Raw genomic sequence first — 22362 nt, forward strand, 5'->3', positions numbered from 1 at the left:
TTTATTTGTGTTGCTGTTGCTGGTAATAATTCATATGTGCTATGACAGTGGCAAGAGTCTCTGAGCGGAACCGAGGCCCCGCTGGTGGAGCTACAGCGAGTGAGTCCCTTTTACTCTCCAGCTCTTCCCCGTGTGTTTGACCGTTTGGGAGGTTTTACCTCAAGTTCCATCTTCATTGACACGGCCAGGACCTTCACCTGGCTCTGCCGCAGCGGGCGTTACCCGGTGCTCTGCAGAACCAGACCAGTTTAGAGGGATAAAACCCTTTATAGCGACCCTAACCGGGAACGCGCACCCGCGCCTCCCGCCCGTCAGTGCCTCGGCCCCGCCCCTCCTGCCCTCGGCCCCTCCCTCCCCAAGCCCCGCCCACACCGCGGGCTGCGCGCGCGCCGCTGCCCCCCGAGCGGCGCAGGCGCGGGGCGGGGCGGGCCTGCGCGGGGGCGGGGGCGCGCAGGCGCAGCACGGCGCAGCTCCGAGGCCGCGCAGGCGCAGTGTGTTCCCCGCCGCCGGCTGGGTCTCGGCGCTCCCCCTGGCGCGGCGGCCGCGGCGCTGCTGCTCGGGCGGGCGGGGGCGGCCTTGGGCTCCCGCTTCCGGTGTGGTGTCATGGCGGGCCCCGGGCGCTGATGGCTGAGGGGAGCTGAGGGCCCCGCAGCGCGCCAGGGATAACGGAGACCCGCCCGCGCCCTCCCCGCGCCCGGCGCCTCTCCTGCCGCCCTCCCCGCGGGGATCCGCCCCCCTCCCTGGCCGGGCAGGCGGGGGGACATGGCGGCCCACAAGCCGGTGGAGTGGGTGCAGGCCGTGGTGAACCGCTTCGATGAGCAGGTAGCGCGGGCGGCCGTGAGGAGGAGAGAGAACGGGAGGGCCGCCGCTGGAGGCGCGGGGCTGCTGCGGGCCGGAGGCGCGGGGCTGGGGCGAGCAGCGGGGGTGGCTGCCCCGGGCCCGGGGCGCAGGCGGCGGTGAGAGCGCTGCCTCCCGCCGAGCCCCCGCCGCAGGGCTCCGGGCCGAGCCGGGGGACCCAGGGAGCCGCCCCCGCCGCTGCGCCCATTGTGCGGGGCCGGTGGCTGGGTGGGGCCGGTCGGTCCATCCCTTCCAGCACACCCGGGGCTCTCACCGCTCCTTCGGGAGGGGACCTGGGTTCGGCGGCGAGCGGCTCCCCTGCGCCAGCCTGCTCGCGGTGCAGTGTGTCAGCGGGACTGTGCCGGGGTGAGGTGCCTCTGCTCCCTTGCGCTTCCAGAAGTGTTTGCTTTTCATAGACATGCCTGGGAAATTTGCTTACTTGCTTTTACACCATCTTTCTCACTATGAAGGCGATAAAGCCTCAAGAGCGAGTTTAAGGAGGGCTCTGTGGCACTGCTCAGGCCATTCTGCCTGGTTCCCTATAGTGTAACCGTGGATGTTGGTGTGCTATTTCACCCACATCACCGGCAGCACAGGCGTGTGGGGTGAAGAGTGTTTTCTAACCAGTGCTGTTACAGTGACAGGCATTTGCTGCTCTTTACAACAGCCGGTGCTCGTAGTTGGCAGAAGGATTTTCTGAATGGAAGGATGAGGGATTTGTTGGCCTTAGACTTTGTGTTTCTCTGATCCACATGCAGAAACTGCTTACTGGGATTAGGTGACATGACTTCCTCAGGGAGGCTAAGCTCAGTGCTTGGGCTCTGCATTTCTGCTCCCAGGATGCTCTCCTGACATGAGTTGTGAGCTTGGTTTGGGCTGAATGATCAGCTTCTGGGTTGCCTCCTTTTGCTGCACTGTGAGTACAGCCGTTGTGCCACACAAGGCACAGCTCTGTGAGCTCGTGTCACGTCTGTCAGAACCATTAAGCTGGCTTTATAGACTGAGTTTTGTTCACCTGCCTCGTAGCCTCGTGTCCCCCTCGGTGATGTTTGGCTCTTGACAGCTCGCAGGAGGACTGGCCTGGTTGAATAAAAATAAGCTCTTCCTCTTTACATTTCTATTAAAGCTGCTGTAAACAGAATTTATTTAGTAAAGGAAAACATCAAACTTTGTCTTTTGACATTAAAATGATGCAGATTTTCCCAATATATTTTAGGCATATTTGCATACTTAACTTATTCCCCCCCTTATCTTGAGTCATAGATCATTTTTCCATAAGCCTAAAAAGCATGGTACTGATTATGCTACCAGTAACACAAGAAAATGTTTCTTTGTGTACTGGTGTTAAAAGGCCCAGGGCTCTGTTGATTGCTTTGTTATGTATATGGTGGAATTGGGCTTGCCAACATCTGTTAGGAGTTAAGAACTTCAGCTTTGAAACAGAATTATTTCCCTATATGTTTTATGGGATAATTGCAGATAGGTGAATGGGAGGGATCCTCTCTTGGTAGGAAGAAAGCTGGGCTGAGTTTTGAGATGCTGAAGTACTGGATAGTACACACCAAATAGTGTTGACTGTGGTAGTCATAGTACAGCTGGTGCTGTAGGGGCTATTTACACAATTTCAATCGGTTTATTGCATATTTTTGTGGAACCGGTGCACTTTTAAGGGAATACTGCATTATCAAGCAGTGAATTGAGGATGAGGCACTAATCGCGACTTCCTTGTGAGGAGTTTTCTCTCTCATTCATTAATTTCAACTCAGGGTCCTTAATTGTATGTGTTTGCTTTTAATAACATCATTTCTTCTGCCCTGCCTGGGCTGCCAGTGATTGTCACGGTGGAGAGGTGACTGTTCTTAGCTGAATACCCAAATGCCAGGTTATGGTGACACCATTGCTACTACTGGATGTGCTGCCAACCAGTGGTGATATTTACATGCTCTTGTAACTCCTTACATCTGTGTCGTTCCTGGGTAGTTGTGTGGTCATTAAGTTTTCTACTTGTTACGTTTTACACTGCTCAGTTGAGCATCAAGTTCATAGTCCATGAAATATATTGAATATATGCATATTATTTTAGTGGTGATGATGCAGTTTTGAGTCTGCGTGCTACATCGGCTTTTCTAAATGCAGGACCTCTTGATTCAGCACTGAGGAAGCCACTACTAATTGTATCATAGGTATGTTAGAATGAGGAAGGGGAGCTCCTCTTTGTTGTGGGTTGTTTAGTTTTATCTTGTTTGGGTTTTTCTTTCTGCTTGGGAGAAGATCAAGCTTTTCAAGGTTTCTTCCTTCCTCTACAAAGGAGGGAAATGTTACCATCTTTCACCAAAAATTATGGATGTAGGCAGGCTTCTCATTCATTTGCTAAGGGCTTGAATTCATTTTAAGACAGATGAAACAACAAACTGAGAGAATGCTAATCTGTATTGAAAACAAGAAAAATCAGTGCAAACCAGTCTGCTCTTGTCTGCTCTTGTTTATTGTTAGAAACGCTGCTTTAACCCAAATCTGCCTTTGTGAGGACAAAATGACTGGCAAGAGCAGCACTATGAGTTAACCAGTGGCTGGCTCCCTGGAGAGATTTCTCAGATATACCACGTTGGAGATGACAACTGCTGCAGTGGCCTCTTCCATGAGCCACTCTTGAAGGCTGCGGGAAGGGTTCAGCTGGTGCAGAAGGAGCCCGTTGGTGGTCCATGTGAGGCCACATCACATTCCTCGTGTCACACCTGTGTGATCTCTCGGCTCATTTCCTATGTGGTACTAGTTGTTAGAATTTAAAACTTCCCAGGGATCAGGGTAGCATTAGGCTGCAGTAGCACAAAGAGGCCAGGCTGTGTTTAAGGGCAGTTCTCTGTGATTTCAGGGACAATCAGGTCTTTGTAAAAGAAAATTATCTCTTCTTTTTTTTTTTTCCTGTGGAAATGTTCACTTACAATTTCATGTGCTGTATTTTTATAGCATTTTTAAATGTGTTACAAGCTGAAATCATGGGAAGGCTGATGCAGGGGTGAAGTAGTTCAGAGCATAGTCAGAGGAGCCTTACTGCCTAAACCATTTAAATCTAGACTGTTTTTAAACTGTCAGATGCTATAAAAGGTATTAATCTTGTATAAACTTGTGGTGACTTAAGTGATTATGATATGTTTTAAAGAAAAAAAGCCCTTTATTATGTGGATTATGATTTAGGCTTCCTATTTGTAGTTTATGAGATCTGATTGCTTTCAGTTAAGAAAGCTTTTGTATAAACTGAAAGCCAGTAGGAACATTCCACTCTTACTTTCATTAAAAGGCATTAAATTAAAGCAAATATTCTGTCTTCCTGTTGATTCTCTCTGCAGCATCTGAGATCTGTATAGAGACCTTGGAAAGCACTGGTTGCAAGCACCAGCTCTGGGGTTTTCATTGCTCTTGTGCATCTTGGTTTGTTAAGAAACCACCAGTAGTAAGTTGTATTTGAAGTGTTTCACTGAGTTACAGTGTCTTGTCCTGTAAGGCAGGGCTGGTCTGTGCAAGAGATGGAGCTCTTTTCCACAGCTGCTCTGCCTGAAACACATTTCCACAGGAGCAAAGAACAGAGCCAGATGATAGCACTGCCCTTAACCACACAGGGTGCTACTTCATCTGTCTCTAACATAAACCTGGAGCAGCTTTGATCTTATTTTTCTAAACCAGGGTGTGTAATGTATTTCAAACCTAAGTGCTGTACTGCACACAGATGGTGTCCTGCGGAATAGATAAAGGAATGGCCCACATGCAACAGATGTTACCTGAATCCAGTAATGAGCTGCTGACAAGCATCAAGGTGCTTTGATGGTCCTTCTGTGTGTAGCACAGCAGTTTGTGTTAGCAGTAAATACACGTTTGTTCACAGTGCCAGCTTCTAGTTAACCTTTTGAAAATACTGGTTTTAGGCAACCGATATGAGATACTTTCAGAGTTCTGTGTTCTTCTGAAGGTTTAGTTGTGAGGTTCTTTTACTAAATAATGCCTTTGGTCAAGGTTTATAGTTGGGAGCACTATGCCTCTTGGTTTTTAAAGACATTTTTATCTGGTTCTCATCATCATCTGATCATCATCTGTCCTGATGCTGAGGAAAGAGTGGTGCTATGTATAGTTTGTCTCTCACCAGTACGTTTGCCCAGTTCCAGTGCTGCATCAGCAGCAGATCTGGAGAAGCTATAGAAGGTATATAGGGCTGTGTACGTGGATGTCAAATGCATTTCTAGAGACAGGGTTTGACTTAATCTGTGTGGTCAGCAGATGTGTTTTAACAGCCAGGGACCTTGCATGGCTGGTGAAAGCTGGTACATGCTTCAGTGCAATCTTATAAGTTTGGTTTTCCAATTGTTTCAGCAATGCCTGATACAGAAGATGACTTGTGTCCTGAATTCGGGACACACTGCATCTTGTACTGTACTATTGCAACTGGCAGGCTCGGCTACTTAATGGCTTTTCCTTGTCTTCTGCAGCAATGTTCTTTAATTGATCCTAAAGATTCTGGATTTCATCTACCTATTTTGTCTCTGTCCACTGCATTATATAAGGCAAGCGGTAGTCCAGAACACCGTTCCCTGTGCTCTGGAGCTTGTTAAACACCTCAGTGAAACACAAAGCGGATTAGAGGTGTATGGCAGCATGCCAGCTGTGTGTGCATCAGTGTGGTTACAAGGCTGTTGGTTGTTGCTTCCTATTTCAAGGGTGAAAAGAGCTCAATTAAAGCACTGGACTGTCCCTTTGCTGAACAGTGATGAGAGAAAATGGTCCATGTGTTCATACTTTGAAGCTCCAGTTATATTTAAGTTTTTTGCTTTAATTTCTGTTTCTAATTCTAATAAAAGCTGTCCAGGAAACCATTTGTATTGGTCCTTCTCTTTTGTAAAATAAAATCAAAGGCAATGAAAGTAAAATTTCAACTTTTTCTCCCTTTTTGGTCATGTTGAAATTTACGGATATTTGTATAGAAGTGAAATAGTTTCATTTTGGTCACTCAATACTGGCACTGCGTTCCATGTGAGGACATACAGTGCTTCAGCATGCCAGTGAGCAGAGAAAATAGCTGAGAAACTAAAAAACCCAAACCAACAGTGCTAATATTTCCTTCTTATATAGTATCCTATTTTAAATGGTAGTATAAAAAGCAGTTTTACTCCTCAGTGACCTTGCTGTTGTGGCAGGAAGCTCCAGAAGTGTGCAATCCGATGTTTCTATAGCATGGAAGCATGCAGGACTAGATCTATGACACATATTCTTTGAGAGGCACTTCTGAAGTGTTTTATCACTCAGTGCTATTGAGCTTTTCTGCTGTTGTCAGCACGGAGACTTGAGAATTCAAATAAAATTACTAGAAATGGTGAAACTTTTAATTAAATGTATCTATCTTGTACTAATGACTTCCGAAAATGTCTTGTAAAAATAACATCCAACGATGAAAACAAAGCTTGAGTCACAACTGCTGTTGGTTCTGCTTTTTCCAGTTTTCCAGTGAGCACGTTGGGACACATCTCCCTGGTTTAAACCATTCATTGCAGCCTGAACACTAGCAAGAGAATCACTAAATGGAGTGGAAGGTACCTGGGGTGTCCTGTGGAACACTGTGTGGCTGTAGGAGGCTGTGCAGGCAGAGGGGTGCTCCCCTGATGCTGCACTTGCTGCAGAGATCCCACAGCCACTTTGTGAGTCAAAAGTGAGTGGAAATGAGGAGTCCTCTCACCAAGTCTGCAGAGACCCCGCCTGGCAGGTTGATCTTTAGGCACTTTGAAGCTCTAAAGCTGATTGTAGCTCCTTGGAACCCTTGTTTTAACCTCTCTGAATTTACTTTTTTGTTGAAGACACCCTTTCTAATGCAAAAATTTTACATCGTGGTACTCACACCGAGCTGTTGGTGTCTTGCAGAATCCACATTTATCAAGAATTCTAATTAAAATTGGTCAAAACACGTAGTAGCAATTCAAGTTTCTATAGGCAGTGAATTCCTGGGTCACGTTTTAAAATACAAATGGCATATGTGAATTATAAAAAGAGGTGACGATAGTGATTCCTTTGTAGTTCCATTTGCTTTAAAAATTCAGTAAAATAGAGTTTCTGGAGCTCCATTCCTCACATTTTCATGTTCATGAGGGGCTGGTGCTGGTGGGGAGCACACAGGGCAGGTAAGTGTGAGCCTGGGAGGTGACTTGCTTGTGACCCTTGTAGAGTCTGGGTATGGCATGAAACAAAGTGCCCAGTGTTTGTTCACACAGCAGGAGAAGCATCTTGGGTTTGTGCAGTCACTCTGAACCTTATCTGAATGGGAGCAGATGCATCAGCGTGGGGCTCACAAGCTGTGGTTGGCTCCTGGGTGCTCGAAGCATGTTTGAGGCTGACACCTTATTGCCTGGCTGGTGGTGGGGGTGTTTGTGGGACTTCCCAGTAACCCATGTACTGCAGAGGCTGTTGGTGGTGGCTCCTCCGGGGACTCAGTTGTGCCTCTTGGTTGATTCTGTCCTGTGAGAGAGAGGAGGACATGCATGGAGCCACTGTTCCCACCTTCCAGCTCGCCTGCTGGGTGAGCTGCTGTGGCTTTGCCTCCTGTTACGTTTCAAGAGGGAGATTTTTTCCTTGCAACTCTCGGCCTTGTGAAGATTTTTGGTATTTTAACAGCCAGGTATTGAAATAAAGAGACTTTTCTTCTCAGAATCCTACCTTAGGTTTTTCTGCTCCTTTTGATGGTTCTGACATTTGGTTTGTGGAGAATTTATCACAAAATAGAGGTTTAGTTTCCATTCAGATAAAGGAATAGGTGAACTTCAGTATTTTGTTTTATAGAGAACTAAAAGAAAGTTGAATGTAGAGAAAATGAAATAACCAAAGTGTTTGTAGTTATCTCCTGTAGAACATTTTTCAGGTGATTCAGAATCTTTAACCTATCTTTAAAGATGCAGATTTCCATGTAGAAAAGCTGACAATACTTTCCTCTTCTTGCAGCTTCCTATAAAGGCTGGCCAGCAAAATACCCACACCAAAGTCAGTACGGAGCACAACAAGGAATGTCTCATAAACATTTCCAAGTACAAGTTTTCCCTGGTCATCAGTGGTCTCACCAATATCTTAAAAAATGTTAATAACATGGTAAGTTTTCTAATTTTGGATTGTTGGGTTAGGGTTCATGTGGGGTCTCCAAAGCAAGTAACAAAACTGGCCATACCCTAGCAGTACTGGGGTTTTTTGGCTTTAGTGGGAGACTTTGCAGCAAGCTCTTCTGGATGTCAGCTGTGTAAAGATGTGCTAAAGCACTACAAAGGATTGATAAGGTCTGAAAATAGATTGTCCTGATGATGGGGGTTTTAGGCTGCTTAAAGTTTGCGAGAGAATTTGTGTTAAACTCCATAGGCACGAAGGAATGTGTTGATGTGTAAGATGATTGATAAATGAGAACTATGCAGTTATAGCAAGTTTCTGTATGTGATATATAGATTTTCAGAGGAAAGACCTAGCTAAGAATGCCAATAAAAAAAGTCAACATTTGCTTTGCACAGAGTTGTAAGACTTAACATTTTTTGTGTTTGATGGATGGAGCTACTGTATGAATTGGCAACATTTTGGAAGGATTTCTGTAGCTGAAACCAGAGAGACCAGCAGACTGTCAGCATAGTCTTAGTTTAGCACACAGAGGGTTTGCACACTGCTGAAGTTGAGGTAACCTCTCCAATGGTTTAAAATACAGCTTCCTTTGGGTGACTTCTACACGTGTGCCTTGTGTAGACCTATTTTTGGTGAAATCTTTTCTGCTTTATTTTGCTGTCTTACTATTGCTGGAACTAGTTGCTACTGTTGGCAGTAAAAGTGGGTGCTGGCTTCAACACCCAATGGCACTCTGCCTTCCTCCTGCATCTGAAGCGTGGGGTCTCTTTGGAGCCTCTCCTGTGTTTGGTCCTGTGGTCTGTGCTAACTTCTGCAACACTCTAATAAGCTTGTCAGTATGGATTTGTTGTAACATCAATTCTATTAAGATGTTGGCAACGAAATAGGTAAGTGGGAAAGAGTCAGCAGTAACTGATACCAAAATAGGTTCTGGAAAGGTATAACCTTCATTTCTGAGTACATTACAGGCCTGATAGAGGTAAGGGGCTGCAGTGCACCTCCAGCTGTGCTTTGTGGTAACTGTTCCTTGTTAGACTTGGCATTGCAGACTGGCCAAAGGTATTTCTTCAGCAATAATGTTTTAATTCCTATTTTAATCTGATCTTCGTTGGCTTTGTTTCTAAGCTCAAACCCAGAGCTGTAAAGGAGCCATAACTTCTGTGTCACTTTGCTGCATTAATGCATTACAAGTCAAATTTCTGTGTCTCAGATGAATCTGTGTCCTTTCTACTTCTAGAGAATATTTGGAGAAACTGCTGAAAAGAATTTGTATCTATCTCAGCTGATTATCTTGGATACACTGGAAAAATGTCTGGCAGGGGTGAGTAGGCTTGCACAAGCCACTGCTAAGCTGGAATTAAATGAGTTAGAGCACACAAGTCAAATGCTTGTGTATCTGTTACTTCTGGTGCTAAAGTTAAAACTCATCTGTTTAGAGCAAAGTAGGATTAATGCCATTTAGAAAATTCTAAACCTTCCTGTAACTGCAATCACTTGATACAACTGAGAAATGAAGGATTTAGGGGTGCTTTTTTCCTGCCTAAAATCAGTGGTTTTTTTTTCAGCTAAAAAGATTCAAATAAACTTTTGAATTTGCCCTTCCCACTACTCAGCTGATTTATGGAGCTACAAATAATGTTTCTCTTTTAATAACTTGTTAACAAGAACACAGCCATACTCAGAGACATGTGTGAACTGGAGGAAGGGAAGCCACAACCCAAAGGAAGAATGAGATGTGGCTGTGAAGCTTCACTAGGTTTTTTAAAGCTTTGAATGCTTGTGGCATGTCCTGCTCACTATTTAAGTAGATGCATCAACACGTTTTTGTCTTAAACACTTCTAAACAATTTAAACAGAAAAAGTAAGGGATAGTAAATCATGTTAAAAGTAGCAGATAATTCAGTTCAAGTGTCTGTTTTCTGCTTACAGTGGTGATTTTTCCTTACCTTTCTTAAAACTTTCAGTTTTTGAAGTAATTTGTCATGAGCTGCTGTATACAGCAGAGACTTTGCTATCGCTATTCGAAAGATTACTTTTGCAGGTGTTTCCTAGATTGCATTAGTTCACCATGTCCAGACTTCCACTGGGAGTCCAGTCTTGAGCTTTCCAGCGAGAGCTGTGCTGCAAGGCAGTTTCTATTACCTTTGGGATGTAAGCGGTTCTACAACTTACTGTGTGAAGCTGTGTAATTGCAAAGCCAAACTTCACAGTGAGCAAGGTTTGCAGTGGTTTATTCCTTTAGCAAGAAAGGAACTTCTTTTTGAAAGCTGTATTCCTGGAGGAATGGCATGGAATCAGCTAAGCTCTTTGCTGTTTCCCTACAACAGTTTCTGAAGTTCTTTCTTTATAAAGCATTGACCTTACTATGGTTAGCTTTGTCAAGCAGCATATCTTGCATTACAGTACTAAAACAGGCTGAATAGTTGTGGATTCTTCTAAAATCACAGAAGAGCCAGGTAAATACCTTCTCCAGAGTAATTTTCAGGTTGTACAGCTGAGATAAATGCTGCTTCTTGGCGTTTCTTGTCTTTGGTGCAGAGTTGGAAAAGCTGTTTTAACCTCAGAAGTTAATTCTTTTAAACTATTCCTTACATGCATGTTGTTTGAAATGTCAGTGGGTTTTTCCTGATGATGATATTTGAACAGCCTAAAATTGCGCTGAATACTTCTTGCTTTGTCAGTTTAAATGAGAGCAAGTTGAGCCAGTGTATGTTTAATAAGACTTGAGCCAAAGTTCTATACAAAGAGCGTTGTGTTCTGCGCTATCTTCAGCCGTATTTCTTGCTCCCTGTTCTTGCTCAATGTTTCATCAAGTTCTCATGGCAACAGGACTCAGGTCAACTAAGTGGGAGTCTCTGAAACTTCCCAATTCCCTATGGTAAATTCATTGGTAGAATTTTAGAAAGCTTTAATGCTGACCCTCTGTTAAAACTTGCTTTTAGTAGAGCAAAGTTTCACTTTGAATTCTTTTGTAAATAGTTTCCTTATGTCTCATACTGTGCAAACTGGCAAAAATGAGATGTTTCTGTTGCAGGAAAGTTAAGCCATTTTTGACTCGTGTAGAGCAATCCCAGGCAAGAGAAAGGGAGAACCTCTTTTTCAGCTCACTTTTTTAATATAAAATACTTGCTGTCAAAATACAGTGGTTCAAGTCCTACCCAAAAGAGAGGTAAGGGTGGGTCTTTGCTCTTTGAGCTTCCATTCCAAACCAAGATAGTTAATGCTCTACTGCTAATACTTTACACAGATCAACAGGGATAAAGATGCTTTGCTTCAAAAACTAGTTTGATCTTTTGCTTGGTCCTTGATAACATTGATTAACCCAGTGTCCTGTATATCTTGGAGACTTAGCTGAAAATGTAAGATGGTTTGAATGACATGAGTTACTGTTCAAATGGAAAGAAGCCTGTTCTGTGCAGACTACTCACACTATGGCCAGGGCTAGCCTTCAGGCAGTTAGAAGTTTAGATTCAGGTCCTGTGCCTACTTACCAGTGGCAGATGCTCCATGTTTTTTTGCCTCCAAACCGGAATTTCATGCAATACTGCGTGTTTATTTTTAGCAACCAAAGGATACCATGCGACTAGACGAGACTATGCTGGTGAAACAGTTGCTGCCAGAAATCTGCCACTTCATCCACACCTACCGTGAAGGGAACCAGCACGCAGCTGAGCTGCGGAATTCGGCCTCTGGGGTTCTTTTTTCTCTGAGCTGCAATAACTTCAATGCTGTGTTCAGCCGCATTTCCACCAGGTAGGTGCTCTCAGTAGCCTGACATAGTGTGTTAGAAGATCTGCTACATAGTGGTGTGTAGAACATCCATCATGAGGTGTAGTCTTCCTAAGTTCAGAAAAGTTAACTGTTTAAATGATATCTGACAAGATGGTTCCTTAGTTCCTAAGTGAAACTACCTCTCAAAACTTCACTTGAGTTTCTGGTTACCAAATGAACCTGTTTCATACCCATGCTAGGTCACCGCCAGCAGAGTTTCTGTGAGCTGCATTTACTGCATTTTTAGTTTGCTTTCATAAGTACATGTCAAATGCTATTGTAGACTGAAAATAGTGGTAACTCAGTTGAATAAGTTCTTGCAAGGTGTTTTGGAAAACAAAGGCTGCTGAAGATGATGGGTTGCATACATTTGCCTGTGAGTTTAGAATGCATGATTTCAGCTTGTCTGCAGCTTGACTGGAGCCCCAGGGCTGTTTTCCTTCTGAATTTTTCCTGCCTGAAGGCTTTTATGTCAAATCTGTCTTAGGCCTGAAGGGGGCAAAACAGCTGGGCAGTTTGTTAGTTGTTGGAAAAGACCCATTTGTCTTCTGCCTGACTTGAGTTTCACAGCACATTGACTGTAAAAATAACTGTCTTTGCTAAGTGAGAAGAGAGACAGGCCCAAAGTTGCCATCTATTCTTTGCTCTGTTTGCCTTGTTCCACATCCTTCTGATGTTTCAGCATTTGCCAATCCACTGGAGTTGTGCTTTTTATTACTGAAATACTTAGATGTTTTTTGAAAGATGCTTGAGGCAGCTTAGCTCCAGGCACATGTTGTCACAACTAACATCACCCTTGCTTTGCTAGGAGTGGAGCTTGGGCAGCCTCCTGTGGTCCCATAGCAATGAGTGTGCCAATTTAATTGAGACAAAGATTTATATATTCCTTCTAATGGAAGAACAGTTCCTTCCCACATGCTGGAAAACACTTGCATTTTAGAAATCAGTCTAAAATTATTTAATAATTTTAAATTTTAAGTATTTTTAAAGCTTTTGCAGAGCTATAATAACTTCTGCTTCAAGAACATGGACTTGGCAGCTAGGATGGAGGATGTGGTTTTACTCAATAGGTTGATTATGTTTTGTTGCTTATGGAAATGGAAACAATTTCTTTTGCTCCTTTTATAGGAAGTATTTTTCAGTTGAAGTCTTTTGACAGTCTTTGAATCTGGTCCATGGCTCTATATTTATTCACATGTCTCTAGCATGGTTTAGTTCTCAAGCTCCAAATCCCTTCCTGCCATCCCTCAGAGCTGGCACACAGTGCTTTTTCCCTAACCTGTTTTTCGCTTCAGATGGCTTGTACATGAACAGTTAAATATTTGACCAGTTGTTGCTGATCTCCACAGGGGTCAGCCTGCCGACAGTTAGCATTGCTGATCTTTTGACCTGTGCTTCCTGTTTAGGCATATTTCTAGGCCTTGTACAGCAGCTGGGGGATTTTTGGCATGAAAAGCACAGCACTGGGGACCTTCCCATTCCCAGCGAGGGCTGTTAAATTGAAGAAATGAAGAACTGCTTTTGTGTGTAGTACTAGAAATCACATTCCATGTCTAAAACACATCTGTAGCTTTGGAACAAGACATGGCAATCTTTAGTTTGTGAGAACATACGATTTAGTTATTAGTGGCTTAGTATCTGATGAGATGTTTAGTAAATCATCAGATGCAAAAGTGTAAAAGATGCTGTTCTGTTTAAACTGGTGTGATTAAACTTTGATCAGACCAGAAAAAATGTGGCCCTCCTTTAGCTTACAAGGGGTGGTTGTAGCTCAGTGATGTTAAGTACCTTCAGTCACTGCTTTAGTCTTGAGAAATGACCTGGGGCAAGACTTGCTGTTAAGGAGCAGTAGTCTGAAGGTGTCACGATTCCACAAATTTAATATTTAGTTGGAAAGATGACAAGATTACTGCTACAGTATGGTAGATAACAGAAGGATTTAGGCAACTCTTGGGCATAAACAGACTGTCACCAGATGGTGTTGGTATCCTGTAAGACTCATCACTGGTATTTCTAGATCCATTTTTCAGTATGAGGATGGAGCAAGATAAGATGTTAACACTTAATCATTCAAGCTTCATCTTCCATTTCTAAACCTGGAGAAGTTTATCTGAGGAGATCAGATAATCCTCCCCTGCTGTTCCAATGTGTACAACCATAGGCATGTGTTCATACCTCTCTGACATAATCCCATTGAGAAGTTAGTTTACTTTGCATATTTTTAGATTACAGGAACTGACTGTTTGTTCAGAAGATAATGCTGATGTTCATGATATTGAACTTTTACAGTACATCAGTGTGGATTGTTCCAAACTAAAGCGACTCTTGCAAGGTATGATTTGAGCCTGTGTTTTGAAATACTGTTAACTTGAATATGGCTAGTTAGAGCTGACACAATGCTGTTGATCTGTGTATCTTTTTATTGCCGTGGTTTACTCCAAATAGTCACATATTTACCAGTGTATTTTAGAATATTTAAGTCACAGAAACACATTGGTTTAAAAACGGCTTTCCACTTCAGGTGTCTTTTATAATCTGTGTTGCTTTTTAGAACCAGGTGTCTTTCCTAAATGCAGAAATGTTTTACCTTTACAGAGACAGTATTCAAGTTTAAAGCCCTTAAGAAAGTAGCTCAATTGGCTGTTATCAACAGTCTTGAAAAGGTGAGTATTTTAATGTTGTCTTCTGTTTCATTGCTTATTTGCGGACTTGCTCTAATTAAGGAGTAGTTGCGATTCAGTAATTTATGATGAAGTGTAAGTCGGTGCATCCCTTCGATGCATGTATGTTCTGCAAGAGATGTTGAGTGATTAGAAGAAGAAAATCTTGCTTTGTTTGAATACATAATTCAGAGAAAATATTTGGAAGCTCTGGAATGTAAAGATGTTTTGCATTATCTGCAGGCATTTTGGAACTGGGTGGAAAACTATCCTGATGAATTCACAAAGCTGTATCAAACACCTCAGACTGATATGGCTGGTAAGGCATAACCAATGATACACTGTTCCAAAGACACATTCCCTTGCATTTTTGGCCCTCTCTGCTTCTTGTGCAGCCTACAAATAAGAATAACCCCAAATTTGTTTCAACCCTTCCGAGGGCAGGCAGGGGTTTATCATTATCTCTTGTCTCTCCTGACTCATGTTTTAACTAAAAAGTGATTCATTTTGTGGTTCACAGCACAAAGAAATAAAACCTAGAATGTGGAAACTCTTGAAATGTATTTTTTCATCTTGATACATGAAAAACCTTAGAGACCATCACCTGCGTTTGTCTCTAGGCAAAAAGAGAGGAAAACGTTTTCAGGGAAACCATGTCTTTAACTGGGTTGAGACCATTTTGCCCCCAGTAGCGTGCCAGTAATGTGCAAACCAGAACTTTTCTTCTGTGTAGCTGGAGCTATCCCTCTTTATACCTTTTATACCTTTTGTACCTATTCTTGGGCTTATATTTTCTACAGATTGTGCAGAGAAGTTGTTTGACTTAGTGGATGGCTTTGCTGAAAGCACAAAACGTAAAGCAGCAGTTTGGCCACTGCAAATCATACTCCTGGTCCTGTGTCCAGAGATAATCCAAGATATAGCAAAGGACGTAGTGGAAGAAACTAAAATGAACAAGGTAAGAGAAGAAAAGTATCTGAATTTGGGTTCTGATTTCTAGAGGATGCTTGGTTTTGCTTGTTCGGTATTTCAGGTGTATTTTGTCTTTACTGCTTAAAAAGCACATTACAATTCCATATGTATATTCATGCACCCTTTTTAAGTTCTCACCTAACATATGTTCTGTCACTGTCAATACTTCATACAGATAGTGTGTCCCAAACAGTGTTACATCAGAACTTTTACATCTCCTTGGAGATTTAAATCCCAGCGATGTGATTTTTCCCCTGGTAGCATTACTTCTAGCTGGCCAGTGTGGTGCTGCCCTGGATGTCTGCAGTGTGTGTACTGGGTGGTCCCTAATAGCAGCACCTGTGGCAGATGTTGAATTAGATGAGGCTGCAAACCCGATGGTTAAGAGTAAACAGCTGTCTATCTTTGTACCATTCTCATTGCCCCAGATCATAATGAACTTTAGTAATCATAACATTTCTCCAGAATGCTGCATCAAGTTGTTTTTTGCAGTCCCAATATCCATGATTTCCAATGAGAAAACAAAGTGTTGTTTGGTTTTAATATTTAAGGATCTAAAAACCCTGCCCACAGATTACCAGAGCTCTGGCTATAACTATTCCTGGTTTGAATTGTGCAGAAGCTGTTCCTGGACAATCTCAGGAAGGCACTTGCAGGCCACGGTGGGAGCAGACAGCTGACTGAAAGTGCTGCTATTGCTTGTGTCAAACTGTGCAAAGCTTCTACGTACATCAACTGGGAAGATAATTCTGTCATTTTTCTACTAGTGCAGTCCATGGTGGTAGATCTGAAGGTAAAACTGTCTGTTTCCTATTTGCAAGGAAGAAATCTGAATTTTAAGATACTGAAATACTTTACATTTCTCCTTAATTGAATACCATAGTGGGTGGAAGTGCAAAATGTTGTATTGACAGTAGACATGGGTAATCTTGGTGTCTGATTTATACATTTCTGTTTTTTTTGGAACACACAGAATTTGCTGTTTAATCCAAGCAAACCTTTTTCAAGAGGCAATCAAAATGCAGATGTAGACCTTATGATTGACTGCTTGGTTTCCTGTTTCCGCATAAACCCTCATAATAACCAACACTTTAAGGTGAGAATGCTGCCTACTGGTAAGTCATTCTCCACATACTGTTGATGACCTGTCAGTTATGAAAGATACACTAACAACAGCTGGAAGCTCACGAATGAGTTCAACTGTATAGATATCTCTTAGTAATAAATCCCTGCATGTTTTTATAACTCTATCCTTAGCTGATTTCCTTTCTCTTGTTTAGATTTGACAGCTTTGTCAATTTAATAAAAAGGCTCCACTCTGTTGTTCAGTATGATAAGAAAGATGGCAAAGACAGAGATGTTCCTAAATAGCTTTTATGTGTTTTTATTATAGATCTGCCTGGCACAGAATTCCCCATCAACATTTCATTATGTGCTGGTAAATTCGCTCCACCGAATCATCACAAATGTGAGTTCTGAAAGTATTTCATCAGCCCAATCTGTAATTTCTCTTCACATCAGCATCTGCTTATTAAATACAGTTTGAATAGTACACCATATTCTGTAGCCAGAATCCACGCAGCAGGAGTTGGTTGCTGGTAAGGAAGGACATACAAATCTTTGTTCATGCTGTCCACCAGTTGGGTTCCCAGTTTAAGAGCTTGTGTTCCTGTATAACATTTCAGCAGAGATATGCTTTGATACCCTCTGATGTAGGATGACAAACGAATCTTTATGTTTTCTGGTTATATAGTAGGTAATGCTTTATTGATGCATGAAAAACACTCTCAGGACATGCAGAGTTACTCCACATCTAGCATATTGACATGAGAACCTGGGGGAAGAGCTGCCCTCATGGTTTCGTCCAGGGATTTGATCAGTATGAATTGAAATAGTGTAAAATTTGTAGTAAACGCTGAATACCAAAAGTAGTTTGAAAGTTTGTACAGTTGCTGACCTTCAGTTTGTTACTTGCTTTAAGTCACTAAAATAGCACTTTAATTTTCATTCTGTTCAGTATGAAAGGAGTCAGTGTCGAGCAGCCAGCCTAACTTAACTTACAAAACACGTTCTATTTCATTTATCCCAACAACATAATGAAAAAGCTATACTTCAGGAGAAACAGTATTAGGCACTTTAGCAAATGGGGGAGAAAATGTTCCTGTAGATGTGGTGGTGCAATACAGCTTTTCAGATATTATCAAGTACTTCAGATACCAATTTTCCATTTTGTTCAGTGTATCACAGTGAATTGAGTGCACATTGTTTGTTTTGAAGTATTACATCGGAACACTCAGTATCCTGAAATCCCCAATGGCTGCCTGCATTTGTGGGTACAGAGTTTGTGCTTGCTCAGAAAGAGTAACACAGGGAGCAGCTGAGTTGGAAGTCTTGCTTCTGTTACATGTTTAAGTCACTAACGTTTTAAATCATACGAGTTTCACAGTGAGAATACAGGATTAAGGTGTGGGTGATGCAGTGTAAAATACTCCATGTGTAAAGGTTGGTTACACCACAGCTTTTGTAATGTTTGGAGGTCTGAAATGAATGATAATCCAAGTCCTGCACTGCCAGTTTGAACACTGCTGTGTTGTGGTTGCAGTCGGCGCTGGACTGGTGGCCGCGGATCGACGCTGTGTACTGCCACTCCATGGAGCTGCGCAGCATGTTCAGCGAGACCCTTCACAAGGCGATCCAGGGCTGCGGGGCCCACCCGGCCATTCGCATGACTCCGGTAAGGCTTCCAAAGGAGCTCTGCAAACACAGCCCCTCGGTTTTCCTGTGTCTCCATCCCATTCCAGCTTTTTTATCCATTAACTTTAGACTGGAAACTAGAGGGGGGGAAGAACATTGCGATCCAAAAAGCAACAGAGAGCCATACATGCTCTGTAAACCTTGCAGGCCTTGGTGTATTGACTAACTGGTTTTGGTCGGTTAGTGATGTATGTTTCTCAGTTTTCATGCTGCTTTTAAATGGGCAACATAGAAGTATTTCTTCTGTAACTGTCCTCTGTGGCTAACTGTTCATTTTAAGCTTTCTTGCTGTGTGCATAGCTAGGTAATATGTCCATTCTTGTTTAATCTGACAACAAAAGCATTCTGTATGTGAAGATAATGTCTGAAAACTGCAATGCTTTTCCCACGATTGACATGAGTATCTCTTTCATTTCTCTTGCTTTCTGTTGAGCAAATTGACTGTTTGGTCTTGGTGACAGCATCAAAGTGAAAGATTTTTCAGGCATTATGAAATAAAGTCAATATTCTTGCTTGACTTGGAAAAAAGTCCTTGGTAAATGCAAATTTGTAGGTCATCCAAATTTTTTAGTAAGTTCACATGCAGCTGCGTGGCCTTTCTTCAGCAGTTCCCACTGAGGACTTTGGATGTGGTAAGGGAACTTGGTTGTTTTGAAAGGCCTAAAATGTTACAAATGAAAATACTCTTATTGGGCTTCTCAAATGAAAGCAAATGATCAAAATACCTTTAATTGAAAGCTACAACATGTTTAACTTGCTTTTTACATGTCTGTATTCATCTGTTGAGAAAATAGCAGGGGTTTTGTAATGGCAACTCGGACATTGATTGGTGGTGCTTTGTCTTCTGCTTCTTATTTTCCGTTCTTATTGCCTGCTGTCGCTCACATGGTCAGATGCCAACCAGTCACTGTTTTGCATGGCAGTGGGCCTCTGTTGCTGTAAGTATGACCCATTGTAACTACCGCAGAAAAGCCCTCCCTTGCTCTGACTTTTCTGTGCATAGTTACCACTGCAGTCACCTCACTTCATCTGGGGACAGAAGGTAGTGTGGTTTACACAAGAACATAGGATGGGAGGAGATCCCAGCACTGCCTCTGGCAACTGCAGGGTGATCCCTTGCACAACCAGCTGAGGTCCTTCCTGGGAGTAACAGCCTTTACTTGGTTCTGGTCTTTTCTTTCTGCCCCCTTTTCCATCACGATGCTCTTCCAGAATCTCCCCGCTCTGGTTGTTAGAGCCATATCTAATTTCCAGCCTAAACTTATTTATGTCTAACTTGTCCCCGTTGTTCTTGTTCCAGTGTTGCCTGTTAGCTTCAAACTGGTGTCTACCCCCTTGCTGTACCTGCAGAGAGCAGTTATGTCCCTGTCTTTGTTTAGCATAGGCTTTAGTTTTGATTGTGTGAAGTTAATAAATTGCTTCACAGAACAAGTTGGCTTCTTTTGCCATGTGCCTCTTCTCAGAACTCCCTTTACTGTAGCTTTAGGAGAGAATTAGTTAACTTGACCAGTGTGGAACCAGTTTCTTGATTGGATGCTTTTTGTGTGATAGATTTTCTGTGTATTTTCATAATAGTTCTATCATAATGAGGTTCTGATTTGCTGTAGAATTGAGTTATACGATGTCATATCTCTTCAGTCACCATGAGGATTATTTCCAGCTAATTTGGGTGGGGTTTTTTTGTTCAAAAGTCGTAAAGTTCAGTGAAAATAAAAAACCAGTTACTGTTCGAGCTTCACAAACTATAAACTACACAGGATACTTAAAAAAGCTGAGTGTCCAAAGAGCCTTGTATCCTCTCTTGTGGTGAATATCCACAACAGTGATTTGTTTGTCCAAGTTACTGTCCTGTAACTATTTTGGTACCTATAAGCAAAAATGCAGTTTCAGTCCCTCCTGGTATAAGATTGAAATTAATGAAAATACAAATTCTGTAAAGTAATTGAAGAGATGAAATTCTTTTGATTTTGGACATAGTGGGGATCACTCAACACAAGTTCACCTTTTTAATACATGTATTTATATGTGTGTATATGTGTACAGACATGCACACATACATATATCGTGTTCCTCAGAGGTTAGCATGTATCCAGGTTATTTTTGGTTGAGATGAAGGAAGAGCAGTCGCTTGCCATACAGCAGTAGTAGAACATGATATGGTTCATCTTGGAGTCAAACCAGAATACCTAATGTGAAATCTCAGTGCATACCTTGCCTGTCCAAATGTCCTTCATTTCACGAAGGAGAAGGAAGTTGTCCAGAAGTAGTTCACTGCTTTTTCAGATGGAGCTAGATTTATTTCACCGAAGCAATGCACTGCCTACCTTGTGAGAACCAAAAGGTTCATTTTTCAGAGGTCGCAGAGATGAAAATGCTAAAATCCAGACTGATGATGACAGAATATAAAGAGAATTATTTTGCCTTTGAAAGAGAGTTCCCTGCCCTCCCATGTGTTCAAACTCACTTGGAAACTTGGAAACATTTACTTTTATTTCTTTCTCAGACCAGAGAGAATCCCTGTAAATATTTTTGGTCCTTTTATCCATTTTTCCTTGGCCACAATTCGTCTTATGCATAAACTTTCCTTATGCTCACATGCAGCTCACTAGAACAATCTGGAAGGAAACTGTAAAGATACTAAAGGGATAGAGTATGCAGATGTAAAAGGGGATTTTTAAGGAGACAGCTGTGTGCCTGTACTGGAGTGAGTTTTAGATACTTTCAAAGTTCTTAATGAATTATGGATTATAAAAGCAATACACTTATAAAATGTTTCATTACAGCTACTGTGTAGCCTGCCTTACTGACAGTGACTGTGGTTTTCCTTCTGTCAGAGTCTTACATTTAAGGAGAAAATGACAAGCCTTAAATTTAAAGAAAAACCTACAGATCTGGAAACCAGAAGCTACAAGTTCTTGCTATTATCCTTGGTAAAGCTGATCCATGCTGATCCAAAGCTGTTGCTATGTGTAAGTATATCGTACTACTCATCCATAGGAAAATTTACTTTTGAAGCTACTGAATAAATACAAACTGAAACCATAAACCTGGCACTTAGGATACTTTCCTACTCATTCTTTTCTTGGGTTTTAATGCTGCTTTGAAAGGAAAAAGGCAAAAGTAAAAAGAAACTGTAAAGAGTTGCAGCACAAGGAAAGGGATCATAAAGCTCTAACTCTGGAGGGGGGCAGGATGAGAGAGGAATAGAAGAAGAAAGCTAAACTAAAGGTTGGGGGAAAACAAGTCATCATTTCACTGAGTAGAAGGACAGGTGTGGTCTTCGATCTCCCACTTTTCTCAGGTCTGTTTATTGTTTCAATATTTCAGTTGTGTCAAAGATCTGATGTGCACAGGGTGTTACAGCTTAAAACTGACATAGTCCCTAAAAGATCCAGGAATCCGCCTGGTTAATCACAGGGAGTGGTTGGTCACTAAAATGTTTTACATTCAAAGTAACACGGTCGGTCAGTAATAAGTTTTACAACTTAAACTTTGTTTGCCTCTTGCTGTTAGAATCCAAGGAAGCAAGGGCCTGAGACACAGGGGAGCACGGCCGAGTTAATTACGGGCCTCGTGCAACTCGTTCCGCAGTCCAGCATGCCAGATATCGCACAAGAAGCCATGGAGGTAAGAGAGCACGTCCTCTGTGCCAGGTGAGGGGTGCACAGGTAGATCAAGGCTTTTGCAGAAGCTCTGAAGTTCTGTGTTTTGGAGTTTGGTCTCTATTGATACTTTTCTAAATGCCTCCTGCACTAAAAGTCTTCCAGGAGGTTCCAGTTACGTTACGCTGCTGTCTTCAGATTCCTGTTCTAGAAAATGCACTATAGTGTCTGTGCTCCATTGGCATCTTTCATGCTTTAGGTTTTCACAGGTAGACTGAAAAAAAGGGTTAACTATACCTACATGCTATTAAAGCTTTGTATAAATAGTTGAATTTAGTAAGTAATTAAGGCTTTTTTGTTTAACTTTCCCCCAAAAGAATTGCCACAAATAGCGTCAATATTCTATTACCTATCAATATATGAAGTACATATTCTTGATAGTTTAATGGTAGAATTCAAGAATATTTCTTGTATAAGAATAATGCTTTTCAGTGTGAAAGTCTCTGTGCGAGTTCACATTGGGTAGTAACATCCTGACAGTCATTCACAGGAGCTTAGAGATGGAAAAGTCCCTGCCATTATGTAATTTGATTTCAGTGTACTGTTCAGTCTTGATTCTTTCAAAGGTTTCTTTAAGG

The 22362-nt window shown here is 42.2% G+C and overlaps 1 protein-coding gene across 4 annotated transcripts in view; it reads left to right on the forward strand.

Annotated features, from left to right (window-relative positions):
- The first annotated feature begins 520 nt into the window (after positions 1–520).
- Positions 521–22362, forward strand: part of NF1 (neurofibromin 1) — a 70229-nt gene continuing 48387 nt past the window's right edge. For 2 of the 4 annotated variants that reach the window (XM_061469932.1, XM_061469934.1), the window contains exons 1-15: positions 521–822; positions 7810–7953; positions 9203–9286; positions 11528–11718; positions 13962–14068; positions 14332–14399; positions 14640–14715; positions 15197–15354; positions 15988–16161; positions 16342–16464; positions 16762–16836; positions 17971–18102; positions 19016–19060; positions 20957–21091; positions 21636–21749. In XM_061469932.1, the coding sequence (XP_061325916.1) occupies positions 763–822; positions 7810–7953; positions 9203–9286; positions 11528–11718; positions 13962–14068; positions 14332–14399; positions 14640–14715; positions 15197–15354; positions 15988–16161; positions 16342–16464; positions 16762–16836; positions 17971–18102; positions 19016–19060; positions 20957–21091; positions 21636–21749 (1686 nt within the window). In that variant the 5' untranslated portion in view covers positions 521–762. The remainder of the gene's footprint in view (positions 823–7809; positions 7954–9202; positions 9287–11527; positions 11719–13961; positions 14069–14331; positions 14400–14639; positions 14716–15196; positions 15355–15987; positions 16162–16341; positions 16465–16761; positions 16837–17970; positions 18103–19015; positions 19061–20956; positions 21092–21635; positions 21750–22362) is intronic. The other 2 variants (XM_061469933.1, XM_061469935.1) reach the window with 1 other exon arrangement.

Source organism: Pezoporus flaviventris, unplaced genomic scaffold (assembly GCF_033815535.1).
Source record: "Pezoporus flaviventris isolate CSIRO_AGI_PZ_B2104156 unplaced genomic scaffold, CSIRO_AGI_Pfla_v1 ptg000063l, whole genome shotgun sequence".
Lineage (NCBI taxonomy): Eukaryota > Metazoa > Chordata > Aves > Psittaciformes > Psittacidae > Pezoporus > Pezoporus flaviventris.